The 11,278-nt window shown below is 35.8% G+C and overlaps 1 protein-coding gene across 2 annotated transcripts in view; it reads left to right on the forward strand.

Annotated features, from left to right (window-relative positions):
- The window catches only part of PCDH11X (protocadherin 11 X-linked), a 461,507-nt gene extending 450,433 nt beyond the window's left edge, over positions 1–11,074 (forward strand). For both annotated transcript variants that reach the window (XM_032701980.1, XM_032701982.1), the window contains one exon: positions 6,344–11,074. In XM_032701980.1, coding sequence (XP_032557871.1) covers positions 6,344–6,735 — 392 coding nt within the window. In that variant the 3' untranslated portion in view covers positions 6,736–11,074. The remainder of the gene's footprint in view (positions 1–6,343) is intronic.
- Positions 11,075–11,278: the final 204 nt, after the last annotated feature.

Below are 11,278 nucleotides of genomic sequence, written 5' to 3' on the forward strand. Positions count from 1 at the left end.
AGTAGGATTTCTCACAAGCAGGGCAAGCTCTGTACACCCAGCTGAAAACTAACAAAAGTGGTGTGTCCTACTTGCTCTTTGAATAAAAAGATTCCAAGGCTAGAACTTAAGTAACTCTTTTAGGTTTTTAATTTATTGAGACATATACAGGAAATAAAATATTCATAGGAAACTTCTCTCAAAGGCATTTTATTATTAAACCAAAAAGCTAGAGTATATTATAGCAGCACTCATTTAGGTTTCTACATTCAAGCTTCTTCCTCCTGACCTTATTAAAGTAACCCAGTTTACACTAACAGCCGTTCTCCCCTCCCTTTTTTATTGTTAATGTCATTTCTGTTCTCCTCATATAGCGGAGACCTCTAAATGATGTTACCCAAGTGGCCACTTTTGGTCACCAGGGTAATTCTGGACGATAATTTCCCCATATTATGCTTGAATTCCTGTTTAGATTTAGTACCACTTTTAGTAAATACACATGGGCAAAAAATGGGGGGGGAACATGACCCACTCCTTAGGAACTATTGGCTGAGATGAGTAGCTTGGGGTTGTCATCTTCATCACTCTGGTGGGTTCCTGCTGAGCAGAGAGCACTGAGAGTGCAGTGGGAGCTGTTTAATCCGGAACGCTCCGTAAATGAGAGGCACTTCTGGATGCTGACAGAACAGTGTTGGCACTGCAAGCCATGTATTCATATATGTGCTGTGTTGTGAAAATATGAAAAATAGCTCAGCAATGGCATAATTGTGGGCAATTTGCTTAATTGCTTGCTAATTGTTGCTTGCTTTATTATGAAACAAGAGTGCTCTAAATGTAACACTGGATGGTTTGCATCCAAAATGTGTCAAACTCAAAACCAGCTTTTCATTAAGACTTCAGCTACATGGCTTTAAAATACAAGCACTCTATGTTCTGTGTTTTAAGGCTTTTTCTTTTTCTTTTTTTTTTTTTAATTGGTTTTGAAATTTTCTTTGCGCAATTTATAAGGCCCTAAACCTGCATTGGTACAGTGCAGTCTGGTGGTTTTTGAACTTCTAATGAATCTGAGTACTTTGCTAATGAATACATTTACAAATGTCTTTTGATCATTACTACACATATGGATAAAGGTGGAAATGTTTTAAGGCTTCTCCAGGAGCTCATGTTCCTGATTGCCCAACTCTTAGAGATGCACATCTCCTTTCAACATGTGCAGTTGGATTTGGGCTTTAGGGGACATGTACAATTCTGAAAGTTTGGCCTAAACTATTCTCTTGTGTTTCGACCAAGATATCCTGATTTTAACAGGAGGTTAGACCAGATATCTTCAAAAGTCCCTTCCAGCCCAAGTCTCTTTGTGAGATGTCATGGTGCAAGTGATGACTTTTATGGCAGACTGAGAAAAGAACCAGCCCTGTTGATATTGTCTTAGTAGTTTGTCTCTCTTTTGAGGATGGAGGAGAGGCCATAGCAGTAGAAAAGAAAGTGTGTTGTAAATCAGATACAAAGAGGATAACTAACATTTTTATTTACTATCTCTAAAATCCCATACAGACTTTATAACCATAGGAAACCTCTAAGGAAAAAAAAAGAAAAAGAAAAAAAAAAGGGTTGACTGAAGGATAGTTGTCTGGTGAGGCTGAAATTCCACTTTTTCTTGGGGGAAAGTAAATATTCTTACTTGAAAACTGCTTTGGCCTATAAATGATAAGACTGTGGAACAATGAAGAAAGCCTTTTAACTATTGTGCTTTTAGTTATATTTGACAGCTCTGATCTAAACATTTCAGAAGAGCTGACAGACACTTTCTTTAAAAATGTTCTTAGTTCTGCTGCAGACAATTTAAAAAAATAGTTTCATTCCTAAAACAACCTGAAATTCAAACCAAAGTGTTAAACTCACATGTGCATGAGTGTGATCTATTATGTGAATTAAAAATTCTCTTTCATAGTTCTTGTATGTCATGTTTGAAGAGTCTCCACGTAGTATGAAAGAAAATATAAAACTGAGGGTTTATAACTGAGTGAAGTAAGAAATTAGGTAGATGGGTAAGAGTTCAATGGAATGTATTGTTTGTTTATAATACATGGGGAATATGTACACTTCTATTTCCTAGACACTGAATTTCAGTAGCAAAAACCATCATTTCTTCTGAAAATATTCAGACAGCAGGAACTTTCTTATCCTTGATTGGTAGAGGCAGATGCCACAGATGTTTCCTACCCCTGATTACTTATCAAACTATGCAGAATGATCACCTACATTATTACATTTAAATGAGAGACAAAGGCTCAGAAAATTTTGTTGTCATCCACATTTACAGTGACTTGCAAAGATACAAAAGAGAAGGAAGCTTAAAGAGTAGCAGCTAGAAAATGCCATGGTCAATTTGCACTGACTCTGGTAAATGACCACCTGAGCTCTGAACCTCACACTCCCCCAGCTGCCTGGCTGGAATTCCTCCTCACAAGATCCTCTGGGATGCTCAGCTGAGCCAGGCAGAGAATCCTTTGTCTACAGCAGGCAGCAAGTGGTGGAGGGGAAGGCAGACAGGGTGGTGAGGACACCTCAGTGCTGGGTACAGGGACTTCTTTGTGTGTAAAGTCTGTAACAGAATATTTGGAAATCAGCTGCGTTGTATTGTAAGTCTGCACCATCTGTATGATACATTGCTGACAAAAAGCTCTCTTCTCTGATTAAATAGGGAATTGTTAAAAGTGTGGTTTTAATAAGTGAAACATTGTCTAGTGCAATGCCAGTGCCAAGTAACTATTAAGGAGGATTTCAGATGCTGAAGAAGCAGGAGAATGATATGTTAAGAAAATAGAAAATGAATTAGACTGACAGAAAGAAGGTGTATTTCATGGCCTGGAAGAACAGGCAAAAAAAGATAATGCTTGTTGAATATTCATGCAGAAAATTTCCTACATTTTGTTCTGGGTTGAATTATTCTCCAAGAGTAATTTTTACTTCATTGTGCTAAAAAATAGTTTCTCGTATTGCTGATTTTATATTTTTTTCCTTTATACCAAATGGAAACTGTATTGCATCCGTTGTCCTTGCCAATATTATTTACTGCAGCTAATCAGTGTATGAGATTTTTTTTTAAGTTTCCTTTAAATGCATTTGCTGGTGGTTTCGCTTCCCTTGTGTTTCCTACAGCACACCCAGTCTCCTAAAGACTGCCTTAGGGTTTCACTAATGCTATTAGAAACAGGTGATTTGGATTAAAAACAACACAAAACCTGTGTTATTAATAATTTTTTAAAATGTACCCTTTTTAAATTTAGTCTGGAAGTTAAGGTTATCATTGCTTGGGGGGGGTTGTTCATTTGTTTGACTTTGATAATGAATGCAGTATACTATAAAACAAAACTTGGTTATTACTAGTGGATAAAGAATTCAGTCAAAAATCATACAGAAAAGTACTTGTATTTGCTAAATAGTTTTTATTTCCTGTTCTGCAGCACTGTAGAGGTGCTCGATAGGAAAGGGTCTTCTCAAATTTAAGGAAAACTTTATATTTTGCACATTATTTAGCGTAAGCTCTGATGAAAAGCATACTCTGACAACCAACAATACCTGCACCAGATACCAAAGCTGAAAGAAAGATTATGACTGCTACAAAAGATGTATCTGCTAAACAGTCCTTCATTGGCAGACTTTTGCATAACAAAACCCCAACTTAATGCCAAAATAATTTGTATTCATAACTTATGATTATTCCTAGGATTGTTCTAAAGTTTTGGAGTTTGGGTTCTTGTTTGAGTTTTTTTTGTGGTGGTGGTTTTAGTGGTTTTTGGTGTTTTTCATTAATTAAACTAAAACCCAGAGTAAAAATATCTCTTCATTACCAGAATAAGCAGGACTGTAATTCTGACAATACTCTTGCTCTTAACATGGAGTGTTCCAAGTTTACAGGTAATCTGTCAACACAAGGCCCAAAATTACTGTCCTACTGATCTGTTGAAATGGTGTAGAGAATGTTTTAGAAGTGACCTTTTAGTTCTGCAGTTGCCTTGTCTAAAGTGCAAATGTTGCATTTTTATTGTCAATTGTTTCTTTTGATGTTTTAGCTTTGTTTACTCTCTTACTGAAGTTTGAGGGAGATGGTAAAATATAAGTATTGTAATAGTTGCTGTGTAGTACTAGAAATGCATAAGTATTATTTCCAAATAAATAATTGTGTGGTTTATACAGTTTAATTGAATTAATAGCATTTTAAGAGCACTAGAAAGCCTCAAGATAAAAAGAAACACTGAGGTTTTTGGTATCAAATTTGGTATTTTTTTTTTAATAAATGCAAAAAAATAATTTTCACTATAAACTGGGGGTAACCCAACACTGATTTCAGTGAATTGTCTTGATCAGAATAGAAGCAAACCTGGATAATTAAAGAGCTTAAAAGACTTGTATATAGTCAGATTTATGTCTCTAATAGCAGATAGTAGGACATAGAAAGATTAGACTAATCCACCAGTAGCAACTATTTTTTTTTTCTGCAGGAACTGTTGCCTCCACTGAATTATTTCCATATTTATGTCTCCTACTGCCCATCATAACTGGATTAGTATTTCAGCATCAAGGTGCCAAAGCTTTGTCAGGATTACACTGAAAAGTACTCAGGCAAAATGACTGAAGACATGTTGAAATGCCAGTAATATGCCAAAATAACATTTATAAAGGATCACTTCTCTGACTGACACATACTCAAGGAGAAATAATCAAGAATAGAGCATTCATGATAAAACAAGTAACCAGTTGTCTACTTAAACATGGTAGATTTCAAAAAGATGCATCCTGTGTTTTGGACAGCAACATTATATATTTCAATGCCTTGAGGAAAAACTTGATTCATTTGTATTGAAATGTAACATGGAAAGCAGTGTTTGTGCTCTGTAGCTTTACACAGATTTCCACATGCAAAGGATTTATTAAAACAGAAATGCAGCATCTGTTTAAACATAAAACTCAGAGGGTGGGAGGCTTCTACTCAGCACTCTTCTTGCTCTAAGTAATTTTAGTGACATACCTTCTCCTGTACCTATGAGACAGAATCCAATTTTAAATGTTTTCTTCATTAAGACAGATATTAAAAACATGTATACATTTTTCATGGGAAAGTTTTGTGAAGATGGCACAGTGAGATATCTAATCAGATATTCTTCTGTGCTTCTGATGTATTTAACCAAGTACACACCAAGAGAATATAAAATTAACACATGTAATATGAAAATTATTTCAAGGAATCATGTGTAGAAACTTAATTCTATTAGTTTTAATTTACACAATATGATAAAGTCACAGTTTAGATGGAACTGATCAGGAGTGTTTATGTGTTGCAAATTAACACCTTTCAGATTTAGTTGTTTACTTTGCCTTTGAACAAATTATAATTTCTATAATCCTTTTTCAAGGGCACAAACCTTGCATCTACTGAAGAAATCTGGTTCGATTACTAGTAAACTACAGAGGTTACATCTTCTTTTGCTATTACCCTTTGATTTTTCAAGGTTTCCAGCATTGAATACATGGAGAAATCAATTCTCTTTAAAATAGTTGTTATGCTCTTTCATTCTTAAAGCTCTTGAATGCACCTTTGAAGCCAAAGTAGTGTCTTTGGTTAGTGTCCATATTAGCTTTGTTTTGTCTTAAGCAAAGCCAAACAATTTAAAAAAATCTAGTTTTAAGAAAACATTTAAAAAAAATTGTAATTTTAAAAATTATATTTTCTCCAAGTAGCTCTATGCAAATATCTAGAAGAATGGCATTAGCTTATTAGAAAGCTTTTAACTTTATTATGGAAATTAAAATTTCAAAAAGTGAAAGGATCAGGACAAGAGGAAAAGGCCTCGAGTTGTGCCAGGGGAGACTTAGGTTGGATATTAGGAAAAATTTCTTCTCTGAAATGGTCATCAAGCGTTGGAATGGGCTGCTTAGGGAAGTGGTGGAATTACTGTCCCTGGAAGAGTTCAGAAGGCATGTGAATGTGGCACTTGGGGAAACGGTTTAGTGGTGTCCCTGGCAGGACTGGGGCAACAGTTGAACCTGATGATCTTAGAGGTCTTTGCCAGCCTCTATGATTCTGTGAAATAGGCTGTATAAGGGCTTTAGTTGCACAGCTGTAATAATGGTATCAGCTGCTCATTAAACAGTAGGTGTTTTCTGGTGATGTCCAGTGAGAACACTGTGGTCCAAAAACTTGCAAACACCTAAACCTTTGCTTCAGGTGTGCACCTGGAGGTAATTCCTTCCCAAACTGTGGCCATTATTGTAGAAGAGGGATTGCTTTGTCGACCTTGATTCCCTTTGTGCATCCTTCTTTGTATCCCTGATAATGCCTTGTCTTTTTCCCTCCTCCCAGCTATAGAAGTGAATCTCCAGAAAGCTCTGGCTGAAGCCTCTGAAAACTGCACACAGGAGTGTCTGATCCTCGGCCATTCCGACAACTGCTGGATGCCTCCGGCTTTGACGCAGTACCAGCAGCCCAACACCTCTTTGCCATCGTTTGGCTTCCAGCAAGGCTGGGGCCGGGGAGCCAGGCCTGAGGGACGGCACACTCTGGGCAGGCCCCTTCCAAAGGATGACAGTGACAAAGGCCAGGGGGGGCCCAGGCCCCAGTTCTACAACACCTGCGAAAGACATTGCGCCAGCGAAGATCCCGTCAAAGTCATTCCTCTGGCAAACTTCGCCACGTCCCACCAGGCTCCGGGCTCTGGGAGCGGCGCCGCGTTCGTACACGAGCACCAGCTGTAAAGGCATATCTGACAAATCCCTAATTTCAGGCTTTAAGTGACTGTGTATAGTCACAGCCTCACGCTCTTCTTCGGGCGCCTACACGCTTGTTAGGCTTGTGAATATTGGTGTATATAGGATCCTAAATTTGAAACTGATAATCTACATCCTTAGGACTTAGTCAAAAGGTGTTTACCATAGTTCTTGGTAATATCCACAAAACGAGGAAGAGAACCCACAACCCAGAAACAAGTGAAAGAGAAACAAAATCCTGTTCATTTTCTTACACGGGCCATATAGTACAAATGTCTGCCAGCAGTTCTTCCTCCCTTTGAAAGCAATTTCTTAGTACAGTTTGGGGAATATTACAGTCTAAAAATAGCTTACTCAAATTTTTCTTTGTTGTTATGATTTATAGCATATTCATAGATTTCATCTTCCATTTGCTTAGCATTAGTGATCAAGTGAGCAATTTCTCATTTGATTACTTGACATAATAGAATTAATAAGTCCTAAAATCTAATTCTTAAGAAGGATTGTATATCTTACCATTTATCCTTTATGTAATTAAGAAGGAAAATGTACTTAAAGAAAAGACAACTGTTTTTATTTTAATTTTTATTGGCTCAATATACATGTATTTATTCTTTGAAAGAATGTTATAGATGAAATAGAAAGTTCTTAACTGGCTTTTCTGTGTGAAATAAGCAACATGACAGTGATAGGACAGGCCAGAACAAAACTGGAAAAAAATTATAAATAACTTTGAATTTCCAAATATTTCTACAATAATTCAAGGAACAATATTATACATACTATGTTTTCAAGCCATAAGTTTATTTCTCTTTTTTTTCTTTAATTGTTTTTTTTCATCTTGCAGAGCTTGCTTTGGCTACTGTTCCTGTTAGTTGAAAATTACATGGGCACTGCTGAAAACAGTAGGAAAGTGGGGTAGTTTTTTTGGCTGATGTGCTGTCGTGACTGCAAGATACCAGTGTTTAAAAAAGTGTTATAGTGATATGTACGGCTTTTATTTTTTACAGCTATATTCACCTATTGTAAGTATTCAGTAAAAGTTTAACTATAATATTAGTTACTTCACCACAAACCTATTAGATTAAGAAGTACTTGTCATTGTGGATTAGTTATTAGAGAATGACTGATAGTGCTCAGCAAAGAAAGAAGAATCTAGGTAATGAAAGCTGGATAAATATAAACACACCCCAATCATATTATTTGATAAAGTCTCAAGGTGATTCTCTTAATAGATGAGTGATTTTTTTCGGTGTTCTCCGTACTGAAAAATATATTCTATTGGTAAATTCCACAGTGGATGAAAAAGAGATTCCTTTCTTAGATGAAAAAATCTATTTTTCCTCTGGCATTTCCTTCTAATATTTCTTTGCTGTTTAGTCATTTCATAATTTACAGTATGTACATACCAAGGAATTTTTCCTTTAAGAAAATGCATAATTTCTCAGTTTTATTGCTACATTAAGTGAGACAATCGAAGTTGTATGGAGGGGAAAAAAAGACAGTGTGTGAATATTTCCTATGGATCGAATTCTATGTAGGCTTCATAATGTAACTTAAATCTGTAATTTATAAACAAAACTGTGTGTAAAAATGCTGTAATATTAGCTGCTTGTAAAATTTACAGAAGTTCAAGTTGTTGAGGGTTTCCAATGAATGCTAAAAGAGCTTCTCTTATGTGCCCAGCAGGTATAAGTAGCTTTATATATTGCTGTCCCCACTGTAAATCTATTCAAATCACATTTAGAATTTATGTGCAAAATAATAATAATTAAAAAAATCTTCACTTTTAACCTATTGATAGGGTTTAATTAATGGACATCAGATTATCTAATGATGTACTTCTTTTGCTTTCCTTTTTTTTAATGTAGTTTTCAATAATGTTTAGAAAAGATGTGGCACACTGGCTTCCATTTGCATGTAAGTCCTGGAAAAAAATAACAATCCTTTGGGTACTGACACACAATAGCTGACACATCTCATTTCCAATTCCAGGACAACTAAAAATTTGACAAATTAATTCATACCTAATATATACAAAGCCCTTTGTTGTTTGCTTTGGACACATCAGAATGAGAAAATTCGGCAGTTCTTTTCAGGGATATGCAAAAAAAAAAAAGCTTATCTTTAGTTTGCACAGATTTACCAAACATACTAATTGTGCAAATTTAGAATAATGCTGACAGCTAATGCTTCCTATTGTACACAGAGGTCTTCAGTTTTTATTACAGAAGGCTGCCGTACAGAATTGGCAGCTCCACTGGAAAACTCTCCTTTTTTTTTGCCTGCAACAGTTCCTTTTTGGATGAAAATTGTAACGGAATTTTCCTGGCAAAGAATTAATTTCTACAATTTTAGGATTTTCATAGGAAATGGTGAAGGAACCAGAACTAGTGTTTTTTTCATTGGTAGGGGAAAAAAAAAAACAAACAACAAACTTCACTTAATTTAAGTGTGTTTAGGGGTTATTTTGGTTTTTTCCCTAAGATACAAAAGCAATTAACCAATCCCCTTCTCTTGAAAACAAACAAATAAAACCCCAACAAAATACCCAAACCAAACAACAACAAAATATTGCTTAAACAAAAGGCATTGTAAAGATGAATCAGATTGTATGAAGTATTAAATGCTATATCCATGAAAATGTGTTCTGATATTCTAAAATTCAGTCAACAAGGTACAGAACAATTAATTGTAAATACTCATTGTTTCAGAAGATAAAATGTTCCCTCATTTTTATATATTACATATCTAATATATAAAACTACACATTTGAGGCAACATTTTTCTGAGTAGCATGTCAGTATCCAGAGGAATAATGTTACTAGAGACTTGTTACACATCTTGCCATATATATAAATAATTTATCTAGTACATAGACTGTATATTTTTGTGTAATTTTTTTTTAGCCATTTAACTTATTTTATCTTACTTGTGTGAATTTGTGGAGAAAACAATCCTATATACAATATACAGTAAAATGGTAGTTACATGATTAGATTTGTTTCATACAGTGTAACAATAAAGGAAAACCTTTGCCTTCAAAGTGATGTGTCAAACAGTCTAGTCTAGATAATTTCCCCTCTCCAAACTCAATACTTGTTGCACTTCCAAGTATTGCATCAAAGTTATGGGTAGTAATGGAAGAAAGGAAGATTCTATTTCCATATTGTAAAGAATTCAATCCTTAAAAAACCAAAAAAACAAAAACAAAAAAACCACAACAAACCTCTAAAAGAAAGAACTGAGTCAAACTGTTTGAAGTAAAATATTCTGTTTCTTTGTTTTCCTAAACTGTGCTGTATTCTGAAGTGTAACTTAATTCTAAAGAAAGAATAATTAGGCATGTCTGCTCAGCCAGACAGAGACTACTGAGCACCTGCTCTCTCTGGGCTGCGAGCTGGCCGGATGCAGGTCATTTAGCTAATTATCATGGCAATGAGCCCATGCTAATAGGGCCTAAGGGCTTCTGAATGTTAGCACAAAGGCTGGCCTGATCTAACATTAGTTATGTGGTCCCGAGCCCAGCCAGGTCTTTTTGCTTGGTGTAGGACCGGAGTAGAGCAGCCTCTTGGCATCTCTGACCACAATGGGGGGAGATCTGCTTGGATGTTTTTGTAAGAGAAGGGAGAGTTTGCTCCGTTGTGTTCTGAGCAAGCTGTAATCCCGTGTGGAACCCCATCAACCCCCCAGCTACCACCCTCACCTGCTTCCAGCACGGTTGAGCCAAAGACAGAGACCTAAACAATTTCTATCAGGAATGGTCGATTAGCTCAAGGTTGTTTGAGTCTTGTAAAGTCTGAGGCTTTAAAGTTTGAAAACTTACACTTGACTTTATTTGATTTCTCGTGTTTTCCTTTTGCAGGTCTAATACCAATCCTTAATCAATGATAAGCAACTAAACGATCACACTGCAGTTTACTACCCTTATTTAACTGGATAAATAAAAGGAAGGAATTGGTTTGTGCTGACACAAAGTAAAGCTGAAGGCAAAGATTTTATTTGGTATACATAGGAAAATTGTGTATAACTTATGTTATCCCTAGTGAAGAAAGAGATTGATGATTTCTTGTAAATATTTGAGTTTGTATTTCTGGGAAATCTCCCTGCTCTATGGCATACTACAGGATCTGAGAGTGAGCAGTGTGTGTCTGTGTATTGAAACAGCCCTAACCACACTCTACAAATCATGCAGCTGGACACCATATACTACAGTCCAGAAGCATTTGAAGTCCAGTAAATTTGCAGTAGTTCTATTTCAGGTTTCTGTACAGCATGTTGTCCTGTTAATTACAATGCTTATTAATAAACTAGAGCCACAAAAGCAGTTTTCCCCTTTGTGTTGTTTTCTTTGTGTTTCATTATAAAGGTTTAAAAAGTGTTCCTCCAGCTATGCTTCTCTCTGATTTTCAGCTTTCCAAATCTCCCTTCGTTGTGACATCCCAAACTGTCAGAAAATGCACACAATGTGTACAACAATCAAGCTTTATGTTATCAGAAATATCTTCCATTTCCGTGTCACTTCTTTTTG

The sequence above is a fragment of the Chiroxiphia lanceolata genome, chromosome 14 (genome assembly GCF_009829145.1).
Source record: "Chiroxiphia lanceolata isolate bChiLan1 chromosome 14, bChiLan1.pri, whole genome shotgun sequence".
NCBI lineage: Eukaryota > Metazoa > Chordata > Aves > Passeriformes > Pipridae > Chiroxiphia > Chiroxiphia lanceolata.